This window comes from Diabrotica undecimpunctata, chromosome 10 (genome assembly GCF_040954645.1).
Source record: "Diabrotica undecimpunctata isolate CICGRU chromosome 10, icDiaUnde3, whole genome shotgun sequence".
NCBI lineage: Eukaryota > Metazoa > Arthropoda > Insecta > Coleoptera > Chrysomelidae > Diabrotica > Diabrotica undecimpunctata.
The window spans coordinates 15,424,203-15,441,048 of NC_092812.1; the positions used below are offsets into that span (position 1 = coordinate 15,424,203).

The 16,846-nt window shown below is 32.2% G+C and overlaps 1 protein-coding gene across 4 annotated transcripts in view; it reads right to left on the reverse strand.

The window, feature by feature from the left end:
• Positions 1 to 16,846, reverse strand: part of Nrg (Neuroglian) — a 114,392-nt gene that overhangs the window by 35,747 nt on the left and 61,799 nt on the right. For all 4 annotated transcript variants that reach the window (XM_072545831.1, XM_072545830.1, XM_072545833.1 and 1 more), the window contains exons 2-5: positions 11,721 to 11,805; positions 11,536 to 11,662; positions 1,699 to 2,310; positions 1,436 to 1,626 (exon numbers count right to left, since the gene is read on the reverse strand). In XM_072545831.1, the coding sequence (XP_072401932.1) occupies positions 1,436 to 1,626; positions 1,699 to 2,310; positions 11,536 to 11,662; positions 11,721 to 11,793 (1,003 nt within the window). In that variant the 5' untranslated portion in view covers positions 11,794 to 11,805. The remainder of the gene's footprint in view (positions 1 to 1,435; positions 1,627 to 1,698; positions 2,311 to 11,535; positions 11,663 to 11,720; positions 11,806 to 16,846) is intronic.

The following is a 16,846-nucleotide window of genomic DNA, read 5'->3' on the forward strand; positions in this document are numbered from 1 at the left end:
TCAACTGTAGCAGTACTATCTGGGTATTGTATGACATTATGGTTTAAAATCTAGACAGGATAAAACTGATGTACAAGGCTGAAAATCTTAAATGTAATCTCAATCTTTTGTTGACATAAATCGAGAGTTTCATTGCGATACAAGTCGTGTAGATACAGTGAATTTTTGAAATTAGCAAGTCGGTCGAAAAATGGATCTTAGCCGAGAACATTTGAGAGTAATAATTGTTTACAATTTTTGGGGAGGGTTATCCCAACAACAATGTTTCGTTTAAATGGTTTCTGTGTTTGGGAAGGAAGTATCACACCATTCTACTATATCCCACTGATATTGCGAATTTCAAAGTGGTTACTCCAGTCCCAGTGACGAATCCAGGTCAGATCCACCCAAAACAGCAGTCACACAGCAAAACGTTGATGCGGTTCGTCAGCTAATTAAGGATGAGCGCCATGTAACATACCGGGAGATAGGGCATTACAAAGAGCTCGATCCAAAAGATCCTACATGAAGAACTGGGTGTTACCAAAATGGTTTCTAGCAAAAAAACGTTTATAGTATTGATAGTCGCGATGAATCTTGGATTTACTCCTACGAATCGGAAAAATAAACGCTTATCCGCCGACAACAAAAGTGATCCATTATTGAAGTGTGTCCAAGAAAATGGTCGCAACTTTTGTGTCAAAATCTGGTCATGTGGCAAAAATTTCTTTAGAAGATTGGAGAACGGTTACTTCTGATTGGTATATAACCATTTGTTTACCAGAAGTTATCGCGAAACTCCGACAAAGCAACACACAACGGCGAATCACCCTACATCAGGACAATGCAAGTGCTCACACTGTCCAAAAAACAATAGTTTTTGAAGCTTCAAAATATGGAATTGTTAAACCATCCACCGTATAGCCCCGACCTAAGTCCCAACGTCTTCTTCACGTTCCCAAAGATCAAGAAGCCATCGATGCCTTTAACACAGCGATTTTGCAGGTGTCAACTAAAGACTGGAATAACTGTTTTACCAATGGGTTTGAACGTATGCAAAAGTGTATCGATCTTGGTGGGACATATTTTGAGAAGCAATAAAGTACTTCTAATAGTCTATCTATTATTTTTGTCTTTATGGCTATATGTAAAATTAAAAAGACAACCCTCGTAACATTTTATATATAGGGCGAAAATGATGTTATGAAGGGTAGTTCACAGGTTTGTAGTCATAAAGAAAATTGATCTATTTGATTAGTAGAGAATGGTGGAATCTAATTTGTTTAATTCTTAAGTGGTACTGCTATAATTTTTCCAGTACTTTTACACTGCTAAAAGTTATTTTAGTAAAGCGTCATAAGTTCGGATGAAAAATTAACAACTATAAACCAAGACAATTGAACCAATACGATCAAATATATTAATATTAAACAGTATAAATGTTATTTGTACAAACCTAAAACTTTCAAGCTGATAGAATACGATTTTGCTTCGCCAACACCATTACTCACTTCACATGTGTAACTTCCCTCGTCATCAAAATCAACTACCTTTATTATAAGAGACTTTCCATAGTTGCCTTGTGTTATTCGATCCGAACTTTGTACCAGTTTCCCACCTTTCTTCCACACAGTCTGCGGTAGAGGTCTAAAATATAAACGATTATATACATTAAGAATATTTGAAAAGAAGAAGTGAATACTTGATGAAAATACTTACGTTCCACCAAATATACAGAATAGCTCAGCACGTTTTCCTCTGTAAGCGACTTCGTTTTTCCTTGTGACGTATTGGAGTACAGGTTCGTGTTTGTTCTGTGAAGCTGAGACCCCAGAAGAGACCACATTTAGCAAAACCCTATTGCCGTATTTGTATTCATACTTTGTAGGTGACGTAGCAGCACAAGCGTACATAAAATTATCAGTGACATCAGCTTTGGTTAAATTTGAGAACCACAAGTTTCCTTCTGGATCTAGAGTCATACGTGAGCTATTAATAGTTTTGAAACCTCCATTTGTATATAAGAAAATCCAATGTACAATTGGCTTTGGCCAACCGTCCGGTGGTTGACAGGTCAGTTTAAACGGTTCTCCTTCGTTGCCGGTCAATGTCAAAGGTTGCGTCGCTTTGAAAGAATTGAGCTCTGCTTTTCGCATGAATACCGAATTGGAAGTAGCAATGCCATATTGGTTTTCAGCAAAACACTGATACTGACCAAGATCCACATCAGATGGTTTGGTTATCGACAAAGTACCACGACCCATCTGCTGCGATATTCTGTCATCGTATGTTTGCCAGGCAAACGGTTTTCCGTTCTTTATCCAGTAGTATCTAAAAAACAATTATAATATTAACCAACACACTTAAAATAAACAAGAGATGGGATAATGTTGCTTGAATATTTAGGATCGAATATTAAAATCATGTTACCTTTATGACTCTCTGAACTTAAAATATCAGAATTACAAGGAACTGATATTATATGATTAACATAAAGTAAAAAATACTGTTCTCAAACTTCTTCTGATATTAAAGATTTTTTTATGAAATATATTGTTGGAAATAAATACAAAATACCAAATAACTCATTACTTTGTAACAGTGGATTGTCCCCAAGATGATATTTGAAAGCCGAAGAGTAACCAAACGATAAAATCTTCATAAAATATGGGAAAACGTTAAAATGTATTAGATTGGACATGAATTGGGGGGAAGCAGGAGTGAAAGTTTTAGAACTAGAGATGGAATGTACTAAAAGAACCAAGAAAAAAACGCGAATAAAACAATAATTTCTTTAATTGGTAGCTCAACTGCAATTATTAATCATTTTCCTCTACGAGAAGAACTTATGTTAATAATTATCACTTACCACTATGAGAAAAATTTTTAAAGTGTTTTTTTTTTCAGAAAAACATAGAAGAATTGATAAGGAAATCACGTTAACAATCATAAATACAGATTGAACCAATTTAAAACGGAACATACAATTTAATATATGTCTGTTTGAACTGCATTTGAAATAGTGGACCAATATAAAATTTGGACAAAAATAAATCCATACCCGGTGATAGACATTGTATAAAATATCGTTCAACTATCTGTCTCCTTTAAAGGAAAGAGGAGCTTGCCTAATAGTCGGAGAGATAGAGCCGAAATTTTGAACTGATCAGTAATATGATATTTCTCTATTGGAATATATTCATTGTAACTGGGTTAAGACTTTGCCTTACAGGCGGACGCCCCTCGTGGTACAGGGGGTGGCTATACAGGGATGAAGTTGTCATTTTTTTCGGAAAAATTAACGATCGATAATATGGCTGAACATTTGCCCAGAGTAAGATCTTGGTATAACTAGACGAAATCCCAAAGGGCGGACGCGAGAGTGGATACATAAGGGGTGGCGGACAGGGGTGAGGTTGCAATTTTTTGGGGAAAAATTAACGATAGGTAATATGTCCGCCATTTTCATGGCTCATTATTTAGCCCCTAAAAACTCTAAATATAAAAGGGCGGACAGCTGGGTTGGTACAGAGAGCCATAAAACGGGGTCAAATGTACCACTTGCCTGCGCATTTTAGGTCTCAGTAACAATTTTCAAACTGATTTTATTATGATATTTTTATACCGATTGATTTGAAAATTTGTATGCTCACTTCTGTTACTATTCTGAAAAGCGTCAAGTAGAGTTTTCCTCAAAATTTTCCAAAAAAATTTCCGTAAATGAAAATTTTCGTAATTTTTTGAGGTAAAATCTAATTTGTAGAATCCTTTCGATTTTCTGTCAGTTATACCATGATGTTTGTCCAAAAATTTTCAAACGATTTTTCCGATAAGAAAAAAAAATTTAGAAAAACTTTAAAAATTTCGTCATTTTTCTCAATCTCATTGATGTCATCACATTCATCATCTTCGTCACTTTCACTTTCAATAATATCACATTCATTATCTGCTTCATTTTCAATCACTACTCGAACTGATTCTGGCATCTGAGGTCCACTAAATCATTTGAATTTATATGTTTCATCTTCAAACTCCCAACCATGTTCTTCAACAATCAATTCTGTTGGTACTTTTTTATGAGCATTTGTCCAAATATTTGAAATATAATGAGCTCGCAATAGATGTTGGTGTAATTCATCTTGACATGGTGGTAAGCTTGAAGCATCGAAATTTTTTAGTTTTTTTTTTAAGGCTCGTTCACATCATGCAACTTATACTGCCGGTTAAATAGTGAAACTCTGACATCGTTTACTTTTCTTTTTGAAATTGTTCTCGTCAGTCCTGTTCCATATAAGTGACATATGAAAGTTTCTAAGGTTTCAAAAACTTCATTACAATCGAAGTCAGTTTCACCAAGTTGAATAAAAGCATCTTGATACTTATTACATTTAGCATGCGTCTAGAATTACTGATCTAAATGAACGCGCTTCATTATTATTTTAATATTTTAAAATAATAATAATGCAAAATTAATGTCCAAACAGAATTTGTAAAATTATAATTAACTAATGAAAAAAAATTCAATCAATTTGAAAGTTAAAAAAAATATTGAAAATATCTACAAAGTAAATTTCAAAACTTAAAAAATTGATAATTCCACTATTAAATTGATTTTTATTAATAATTATTTGTAAAATGTTAAAGGAATTCTACAAATTGAATTTTACCTATTGATAAATAGAAATAATATATTTTGTAATTGATTATTAATGTAATAATAAATCAAATTTTTCTTATATCTGAACAATCATTATTTATGCAATATAAATTTAAAAACCTTTTTATTGTAATAAAAAATAAGTAAAATTACTATTTGTTATACCAAAAATATTTAATAGTTAACATTATAAAATTACTTTAATTTAATAAAATATCAAATATCAAACATTTATTCAATTAAAAATTAATTCGTAAAATATTTATATTTAAGAAAAAAAATGTGATTTGTAAAGTAAATATGACTTTAGTTTGAAAAAAAAACATTATCATAATATCATTTTAAAACTACAAAATATTCTATAAAAGATTCAGACGATGACGTAGAGTTTTATCAAATGTTTTAGAAAAGTTTTTCTAAATTTTTTTTTCTTATCGGAAAAATCGTTTGAATATTTTTGGAAAACAAATCATGGTATAACTTAAAGAAAATCGAAAGGATTCTACAAATTAGATTTTACCTCAAAAAATTACGAAAATTTTCATTTACGGAAATTTTTTTGGAAAATTTTGAGGAAAACTCTACTTGACAATTCTCAGAATAGTAACAGAAGTGAGCATACAAATTTTCAAATCAATCGGTATAAAAATATCATAATAAAATCAGTTTGAAAATTGTTACCGAGACCTAAAATGCGCAGGCAAGTGGTACATTTGACCCCGTTTTGTGGCTCTCTGTACCAACCCAGCTATCCGCCCTTTTGGATTTAAAGTTTTTAGGGGCTAAATAATGAGCCATGAAAATGGCGGACATATTACTTATCGTTAATTTTTTCCCAAAAAATTGCAATTTCACCCCTGTCCGCCACACCTTATGTATCCACTCTCGCGTCCGCCCTTTGGGATTTCGTCTAGTTATATCAAGATCTTACTCTGGGCAAATTTTCAGCCATATTATTGATCGTTAATTTTTCCGAAAAAAATGACAACTTCATCCCTGTATAGCCACCCCCTGTACCACGAGGGGCGTCCGCCTGTAAGGCAAAGTCTTAACCCAGTTACAATGAATATATTCCAATAGAGAAATGTCATATTACTGATCAGTTCAAAATTTCGGCTCTATCTCTTGGACTATAAGGAAGCGATAAGTTGTTTGACAGCATAATAACTGCTTGTTTAGTCTAGTTTTTCAGTGATTCTAGGCAACCTATTTGGGTGGAGTTTTGACTTGTTCTTGAATGAGTTCCGAATCCAGCAGCCCGCTGAAGTATTGGATTTTTATAATATAATTATTTGACAACCTTTTGTTGGCCAACCACCTAGAGCGGAGTTGAGCCGAAATACATTGATTTCGTATGTTCCGTTTTAAATTCGTTCAATCTGTATACAGTAATTGGAATAGATACAAAATAACGAGTGACATCTAGAATCAATACAAAAAATCCACAAATGAGATATAGTCATAAATGACACTTATGGGATTAGAGTTTAAACCAAACACTTCTTTCAGTGCGTTATAGTTTATTGAATTCTCTCTAACGCAATAAGTTGGAAGTGACAGAAAAAGATACGTCCGTGATTATTAAACATAGCATTTAAAAAATATGTAGCGTTGACGGGTAGTTGCATTTTAAAGCGACTTCTACTTATGGTGTATAATTGGTTGACGTTTAGAATATACTAAATCGATAAACAATCAATGTGAGTAAAATAATTTAACGCAAAAGTACTCGATCGTGACAGTACTTTCACAACGTCAACGGGTAAAATGACAATTGTGATCCAGGTTATTTTCTGACACTGTATGAGGAAAATTTTATTTTATGTTAATTTTTTCATTAAAATATTTTAAATATGCCAAGATGTACCGAAAAATAACAAAGACTTGTATTAAAATTATTAGATTATTTTCAATTAGAAAAAAAAGAGAGAAGAACAACTTTAGTACCAGTTTCTGCCGTTCGTGAAGTAGGTTTTAAATTATTCTAAAAATAATAATAATATTTTAAATATTCTATATTTTAGCGTGTTGCCGAGGTGTTGGAAGTATCATTACCAACGGTAAGACGATTATCAAATGAAGGTATTTAAATATATGCTGGCTATTCTGTGGCAACGAGTAATTCAGTATGTGCTAATCTTAGACCTACATTAACCAATAAATATGAACATATCAGAACTCGTGTATATAAAATGTTTAGTGAAGGTTTGTATTAAAATATTAATTAGATTTTAAGGAAAAGTACTTAGTTCGATTTATAGAAGTTTATATTTTTGGTAACAATACAAGTTTGACTGCCTTTCAGGAACATTTGCTGTGGAAAATTCTATTAATGACAGCTTATTGTATGTTTGAAATAATTGTTCCTTGAGATTCATTTTCTGATATTGTGAATTCAAAAGATATACTGCATATTGTAAACAAATAGTCTTTCGTACAGTGTGTAATTATGTAGGTAATTGTTTTACTCTGAAAAAAAGCAAATATGTTTTGCCATAATACTACTGAAATATCACTAGTGTCGTTACATTTTTTCTTGTTCATTTTAGGACAGCATGTTACCCTTCATACTCTCCAAGAAAAACTGAAAGATATAAATGAAATTAATATTTCTATCACTTCACTGAGTAGGATTTTAAAAGATCTGAAATTCAGGTGGTTAAATTGCAATATTTCAAACAGAAATGTTACATGTGGCATATAAAATATTCCAATTTTTAAAATACAAAAAAAAATTAAAATGATACCCATTACAACCAGTTTTCTTGGATGAGACCTGTATATTCAGTAAAGGAGAATTTCGCAACAACTTTCAAGATGGCAGTGTTGATACTGTTAGAAAGAGGAACGAAGTAGGACTACCACATATCGTGCTGCATACGGGTTCTGAAAATGGTATAAGTAGGATTTTTTCCGCTCAGAACTTTCGTAAATTACAAAATTTTGCTTGACTTCTGGGTGGCACTTTCCCTCTGTGAACGTGGACTATAATTTCAGTGATTTTTTAGATAGGCTTGTCTGTATTTTCAATAAGGCATTTCCTTTAATTACAATTAAGTCAAAACATCACAAACGCTGGACTACCAAAGCTTTCCGCATATCAGCCAAGAATATGCGTTCACTACTGTACATCAAGAAATTTACTACCAACGTCTTTTGTCACTGAATATATCTCCAAGTAAAGAGGAACCTATCTAAAACTTATTAAAACAGCTAAAAAAAATGTACAATCAGAATCGTCTGGGAAGCTCTAAAAATGTTGCAAGAGAAACTTGGTCCATAATAAACGATCTTCGAAATAAAACTAACAAAGCTCAAACATTTTCTGTTCCAAACCCTGAAAATCTAAATGAATACTTCGTTAATGTGAGTAAAAATATAAAATCAACTATTTTGCTACAACAAGATCCTATTTCATATCTCCCCAATTCAAAAAAGGTCTCGAATTCATTATTTATAATGACCAGTTAATAAATCTAAACTGATCCAAACAATCATTAGTATCAAAAGCAAATCTTCCTTTAGTACTGATGGACTAGCCATAAAAATTTTCTTAAATCTCCCAAAAAATGTGTTGGAAGTCCTGGTCTCATTAATTAACGATTCCTTTGAAAAAGGTATATTTCCAGAGTGCCTAAAGACAACCATTATTATTCCTCTTCATAAGGGTGGTGAAAAATCGAATGTCTGCAACTATAGACCTATTGCCTTACTACCGGTCCTATCCAAAATTATTGAGAGACTTATAAAAGCCCGACTTATGTTCTTTCTCGTTGAAAACAACATTTTATCACAAAGTCAGTTCGGCTTTGTATCTAATAAATGTACCAGTGATGCTATGTGTTCTGTACTACATGAGGTCTATCAAGCACTAAACAATAATCTTTACACTGCCACTGTTTTATGTGACTAGGCCAAAGCTTTTGATTGTATAAATCACGACATTTTGATAAAAAACTAAATTTCTACGGAATTCGAGATATTTCTTTAAATTGGTTCCAATATTACTTGAGGAATAGAAAACAACTAGTTAGAGAAAATGATACTGACTGTAGTAACAAAAGCGTATGTGGAGTACCATAAGGTTCAGTATTGGGTTCTCTACTTTTCCTTATCTTTATAAATGGCATCACTAACTTAAAAGTCCATGGAAACATTTTTCTTTTTGCTGATGATATCAGTATTACCTGGAGGAACTCTAATATTGCAACTATAACTTCTGATCTACTTAAAATAAAAACCTGGTCCGACTCTAATTTACTCTCTTTTACGTGGATAGGACAGTAGCATTATCCCATAAAGAAGCTCTTCAATCCTTGCTTCTGAATAACAGCCAGATCAGTATCGTTGATTTTGTAAAATTTCTTAATACATTTATAGACAGCAACCTTAAATGGCCCCTTCATATCGATTTGTTAAGTAAGAAACTAGCCTCAGCTTGCTATGCATTAAGATCTGTTTCGAAGGAAATCAATTTAGCATCTTCCAAAATAACATTTTTTTTTGTTCGAGTCTCATCTTCGATTAATGCCTTTCTTTTTGAGGTTCTAGTACAGCTGCCCAATCTGATGTTTTTTTTAAACTACAAGAAAAAGCAATAAATACGGTATCTTTTTGGCCTCAGTAGAATATCACATTGCAGAAGCTAGTTCAAAAATCACGGATTTTAACGCTTCCCTCTTTATATATTTTAGAAACTGTTTGTTTAATTCGTAAACACCTACATGTTTTTCGAGCAATACCTAATCATGACTACTCATGACTACTACTGATAAATTCAACCTTTGATGTGTATTTACCGATCTCGTCCACTGAGTTAGTAAAGAAATCTATATTATATTCGGCAAAAAAATTATACAACCATCTCCCTTTGCAACTTAAATCTACAACTTCTTTCTTTACTCTACTCACTGAGGAGTAGGCAGATTGAAACCTCAGTGCCGTTTGACGGTTCTTGTATTTATGCAGAACTCGATACTGGTACGTCACGAGCGAGGGGAGCAGGCAGATTGAGACCCCGAACTCGAACGGAACCGTATCTCTCTTGAAAATGGCTCCAAAATGGGTGCCGAAACGTCGAGCATTAAATTCTCAACATGGTTCTTCCCGAAAACTCAGTAATTTTCATTTATCTGACCGCGGAAATTTATCCGAACATTGTTATTGTTGTTTTTTTGGCTTTTTGTAATCTTTGTGTATAAAATTGTACAATTTTCAGTGACAATAAAGCATATTTATATTCTAATCTATGGTTTCATTGATAATTGCAGCCTAATTTTCAAAAATAAAAAAAACTGATGAGTATCATGATTCAATGAATTCACAAAATTTTGAAAAATTGTTGAGTATCAGCTTTTACCAAATTTAGAAGAACTAAAGAAGTTGGACCAAATACTCTTTAATAGGTTAAAAGACAGGCATATAGATTTCTCAAGAATAATCATGAAACTTGAGTTAATGGAGATTGTAAAGAAAAATTTACCAGATAAAGTTTTCAAATATATAAAACATTTAATAAATGAGGTTATATTTGTTTTATTTTACAGATTAAATGTACTGGCACTTGATAGTCATCGAGTGTTGAGATTGCTTCCATATCATTGCCAGGTTAATCCAATCGGGAATGTTTGGGCTGATCGTTAAAGATATTATGATGCTAAAATAACTTCTGCGGTTACTGTGAAGGAAAGTCAAGAGTACTAAAATTCTTAGATAATAATTGTGGTTAAGTTTAAGGTTACAGAAAAATGGAAGAAATATGTAAGACATACCGAAAATATTATAAATGAATACTGGGAGTCAGCAAAAGTAATCATTGATGCCAGCCACATATCCCACGTAATCATTCATTTAAATGAATCAGATTCAGAATTCAGGAATGATATTGCGGAAATATCTTAAAATATTACTTCAATGGAATATTACTTCATATGTATATGATGGAACCTTAAAATTTATTTTCTTCAAAATACCTGGGCAATTTGTCCAACTGTGTAATACTTTATATAAACAATCACTGCTGCACAATCCCTCCTTAATCCCAGAGATCTATAGAGAATCTATATGATTATACAAATCAAAGAACAGACCTTTTTATAGATATAATTAACACTATTGATTTGTTTTTATTCCAAATTGCAATAAAAGTGTTACACGCAATAACCTTTTCATATTTGGCTGAATACGACTCTGGCAACTGTCAGATTTAACTAAAATGTCATGCAGTGATTAGCAACATTCTTAAAATCCTATATGACGTGAAAATTAATGACGCACTCAAAGAAGGGTTTAGTTTGAACTGTATGACTTTGATCACACATCAGTTTATTTTCTATATGACTTCATAAAATGTTTGTTTTCATCGTTTCACAGTAAAAAAGTTTCATTGTTATAACAGTAAAATAATATTCAAAGTAATTTAAATGGTCGTGGTCGTAAATAGACTGAAGAAGAATAGCGTGAAAAATAGAAAAACAGTACATTCTGAAGAAAATTTGGGGAAGTTATACATAGAGTTCTAGATTATCCACGATTGAAGGTGTATGAGATAAACACTGTAGACATTTTAGTGAAATTCGGTATAAAAAGATGATTGTGGAAGATGAGTTCAGATAAAGAATCGACTTTTTCAGAAATGGTTGAGCCATTCTATCAATTGAGTTGGATTAAATGAGTAAATGGATATTCACAATAGTATTAATAGTATTCCAGGGACGGCATTAGGTTATTACAAAACCGGTGTACAATGTTTAGTGAATTAAATGGTGATTCTATTCAGAAATACAGTTTTGCACTCGAACTTACACATATCTGAGTACATGATATTTACTATACAGCAGTAGGGACCTATTTGATTTAAATCTCGACCAAATAATATTATTAAACTTGTTTATACTTACTTTGGAGCGGGTTCTCCGATTGCTTCGCATTCTATATAAAACGGTTTATCATTTTCACCACTAGATTCTACTTGAAAAAGAACTTCGTCGGTAGGGGGTTGTTTAACGATATACGGAGGTGAGGGTACTAAAAATATTTAAACTTACAATCATTTCTTTCAGACCCATCAAAACTCCCTACTTACCTTCTCTAGCTATTGTCCAAGTACAGTACAGTGTCAATATGAGAAAACAATCTAGACTATATTTCATTTTCATGAATTAGTGTATCTGCAACAAAAAGAGAAAAAATATGAAAAGCTTATTTCCACAGAAAGACGGTATTAGATTTAACTTCGATGCAGGACATCCGTCAGCCGCTTATACGTATTTCAACCTCATTAGGTCTCCTCAGAGCGACATATGCAGTTGCTCTGAATCGAAACCAAATCTCTCCCGTCATAGGACAATAATTATAAAAATAATTATTTACAGACGTTAGAACGCCATCTAAAAACAACACTAGAAATCCTAAGATTTCCTACTTGGCGAAACTAAATTCAAATTTTTACCACTGTGCTTTCTAAAACTTGCAAAGCATACCGTATTTCTGTTTTAGTTTTTTACTCGGTTTCGAGTACCAGAAACTAAATTCACTAAGAATTTTTACCGTGATGAACGGCATGTAGAATGCAAATTATTGATTCCCTTGCCGACTAATTTATCAATCTGTCTGCTTTGCAAGTTTTAGAAAGCACAGCGGTAAAAATTTGAATTTAGTTTCGCCAAGTAGGAAATCTTACGATTCCTAGTGTTGTAGCTTATTTCTACACAAAGTATATGAAATTTCACATTATTAGCTTCCCGTGAGAATATAGAAGTAAACGTAAACGACCATTTTTTGTTCATAAATATTGTTCATATGAATATATTATGAGTTAAAATTATTGTCCTAAAATAGATGTGCCTATCAGTGAGGAATGTTGGTGATAATCATGGCAATCTCTATTTTGTTTGCAGCAACGCGGAAAAGCCACAGCCAATTGGAAAGAAACTGGAACCACAGTATATGGCTAAAGAAGTGCTGGAAAGCTGTTAATTGAACACCGCATGTGTGCGCTCGGAACTCCAGAAAAGAACGTAGAACTGGGAACAACAAGACAAAAAGAAGAAACAATAGATCTATACAATCATCATCATCATTTTGGCTTTACAACCCTGTGTGGGTCCTAGCCCCCCCAAGAATTTTTCTCCAGTCGTCCCTATCCATCGCCTTCCTCCGCCAAGCACGTATTTCCATATTTCTCATGTCTTCATCGGTGTTATCTAGGACTGGGACTTGTTTTGGGTCTTCCTCTTCTTCTTTGACCAATAGGTCTATCAAGGAGCGTTTTTCTAGCTGGGTCGGTTTGCTCCATCCGCATTACATGGCCTACCCACCTCAGACGTCCTATCTTTATGTGTTTTACGATATCTGGTTCCTGGTATATCCTATAGAGTTCGAAGTTGTATCGTCTTCTCCAGACACCATTTTCATTTACCGCTCCATAGATGCGCCTTAGTATTTTTAGATCTATACAAATCAGTTCAAAATCTCTTAGCAAATATACAATAGAGGAACTTGCCGAAACCCGGGCCCTATTCCTAAAGTGGGCCCTAGGTTGATATATATGCACGGTACAGCTGCAAAGCGGCAACACTGTTAAACCTGAAGTTCCTTATGAGACCAAAGCACGGCCGACCATTTTAGTCGCTGTCGTAACTCGTTCGAGGTGTAGTCAGTGAATAAGCTAAATCTTGGTTTGGAAAGTTTTGGCGCGCTTTTAGTTTGTGTTGCCGGAATTTAATATTATATTGGTAAGTACTTTAACCATTATATTATTTTAAAGAAGACATTACAAGCTACTGATTCATGGTCTAAAATTTGGCTTTAGTTTATTTTTAAAATAAGAAAATTGATATTGAAATTTTAGTTAAGCGTTACTTAATCCGGGCCCCCCAAAATTTCCTAATGTGGGCCCCTTTTTGGCTCGTAAAATTGAAATTGATAGATAATATTGTTGCAGATATCATGCCAAAAACAAAGACATTGAGATCATGGTCCCCTTCGGACCTGTGGGGCGATTGACGCTTTCCGAAAAAAGACAATGGGCTTAAAAAAAGCCAGTAAGATGTATAATGTGCCAAGAGTTACAAAAGTTGGTAGGCCACCGGTTTTTTGCAAACAACTTGAGAATGAACTAGTTAATTATTGTTTAGCCATGGAAGCACCATGCTTTGGCCTTACACGAACATATTTACGAAGAATGGCTGTACAATTAGCTGAAAGGAATAAGGTTCAGCACCCTTTCAAACATGAAATGGCTGGGCAAAAATGGACAAGTCTTTTTTTAAAACGCCACAAATAGAAGTTATCAGAACGAAAACCAACTGACACGTCCTTTGCAAGAGCTTTAGGATTTAGTAAAGAAAATACCGATAGATTTTTTAAAATTCTAGAAGAGGTTTATGACAAAGAAAAATTCACCCCTGATAGAATTTTCAATGTAGATGAAAGTTGTATATTTATCGTACAGTCGAAAGTGGCTAAAGTAATTGGTTTGCGTGGAAAAAGGCAAGTTGCTGCACTGACATCTGCTGAGTGTGGATCTCTCATTACAATCGTTACCTGTATGAATGCAACTGGAATCTTCGTTCCCCCTTTAGTCATTTTTCCAAGCAACAACTTGAGCGATCAACTGAAAAAAAGGGGCTCCACCGGGAACCATATTTCACATAGGAAGAACAACACAAAACGCATTTTAGTGAAACGTAGAAAATCTGCTGAGACGAATTACAAAAGATCTTTTTCGTTTGAATATTTTTTGAGAAAAACACCGAAAAAATAAGAGTATGTAAAAAGTTTTTTCTGGCAACACTGTGCATTAGTCAAAAACCAGTATACAATATTCAGTTAAAGAAAGATGATGGGAGAAAGTATACTAAAGAGAAAATATCAAAATATGATAAAGATATTATTAGACATCACCTTCAATCCTTTCCTCAAGTGGAATCGCATTATTGCAGAGCAAACTCAAATAAGAGTTACTTAGAATCCACACTTAATTTACAAAAAATGTATGAGTTATATTGCAAAAAGTGTCAGGACGAAGCAATAACACCGCAAAAGATATCTTTATATATATATATATATATATATATATATATATATATATATATATATATATATATATATATATATATATATATATATATAAATACGTTCAAATTATCGGGTAAAGTGGTCTGTAATAAAAATCTTTCTTTTTTCTTAATTACTCAATATTTCGCCATTTATTTAACAGCTTCTTCAGGAGTAAACTAAAACAATTTGAACATTACAAAAAATGGCGTACAAATACATTTTAAAACACTTACAGAATTTAAAAGATTTCGCAAATAAAATATGACATTGAAGTATTTGAAATATTGAATGTCAAGATTAAATTGTCTTAAGCACGTTCGAGAGAACTGGAGACGTTTGGAGGAGGCCTATATCCAACAATGGATGTGAAAACGGGGCTGGATGATGATGATGATGATGATGATGATGAAGCACGTTCGTTACAGCTATACTATATTAAATATATGTATATATATATATATATATAAATATATATATATATATATATATATATTTATATATATATATATATATATATATATATATATATATATATATATATACATATATTTAATTTTGAGTTCAATTTAGAGTTCCTGCGAATGTGCGAAAAATGCAGACTGACGGAAAAGGAGAACAGATTAAATTACAGTTTAATATAAATGTTTCAATCATTACTGAATATGAATGAGGAAACAAAGAAATCACCGATCCCATTTCTTACATTAAAACATAAGAGAAGAAAAAGAGGGAAACGAAAGATATGAAGAATAGGTAATTAGAAATCTTTGGCATTTGTAAAATTATTTAAAGTAAATTGTAGCGTAGCATTTTATGTGTGAACTATAAATTTAGAAAATATTCACATTTAACCTTATCTAAAATCCGGTCCTGGCGGTGTATTATTTACAAGACATTATGTTCTAGCATCGCGCATCATTCATACTTGAAATTAGATGCAAAATTAATCTTATTATGATCAGTCTCCCGAACAAAAGTCAGTATATTAACTCCTACACAAACTGGACCGTTTTGAAAGCTTTGATTTATTACTTCATACTATGATTGTTCACCTTGTTGAAATTACAAAATATGTATATAAATACAGTGGATGACCAAATTATTAGTCACCTGCTAAAATTTAACTTTTTATTAAAGAACATTAAACTAAGCTACAAAGTATATATATATATATATATATATATATATATATATATATATATATATATATATATCTATATATATATATCTATATATATATAAATATATATATATATATATATATATATATATATATATATATATACGAAATTTCTAAGAAGTTATAGAGTCACAAGCCAGGTCAGAATAAAACGCAGAAATTTGGATTAATTAATATAATGGACATGAACACCGATATAATCAATTATATTCAAGAAAAAATAACCTACTACGGACATGCCAAAAGAGGACGAACGATGGATAAATAAAAGTATGGAATGGTCCGATAGCAAAAAGAAAGAGAGACCTGGAAGATAGTTTAGACATGAAGTAGACGATGTAATGAAAAGAAGAAACCTAGAAGATGGAGATTGTGAGAATAGAAGGGGCCGAAAGGACCGTTGGAGAGAAGAAGTACAGAGATAGAAGAAAAAATTACGTAAAAATGCAGAAGTCATAAATGCAAAGGTTAACACTACCATGATTTTAATATAAACACCAAATTAATTTTCACTATTTGTAAACTTAACAAAATTCTGACATCTTGATTTTTTATTACATAGAAATAAACGATAATTAAAAAAAATTATACATTTTTTATTTGACATTTCTCTCTCTAGACAGAAAAAAAAATTAATATTGATTTTGTCTTGTTTTTGTTACACTGAAAACAAAACAAATTTTTCTCGTTCTCATAATTTAATTTTATTTGGCTCACTTCTGACAGTTTAGACATCTTAAACCCACGTTCTAAGAAATTCTATTTCATCTTTGGATAAAAAATATATTTTAGCAATATGAAATTAATTTGATGTCGAGATTGAGAGTAAACTAAATATTAGACCAAATACTTACTGTGTAGGTATAGTACCATGCGTTTTATCCTGGTGTTTCTCAGGATTTACAATGTAATTACTAACAAAAATTTTACAGTCATGACTGGATATGATGAACTGTGTTCTATTAATA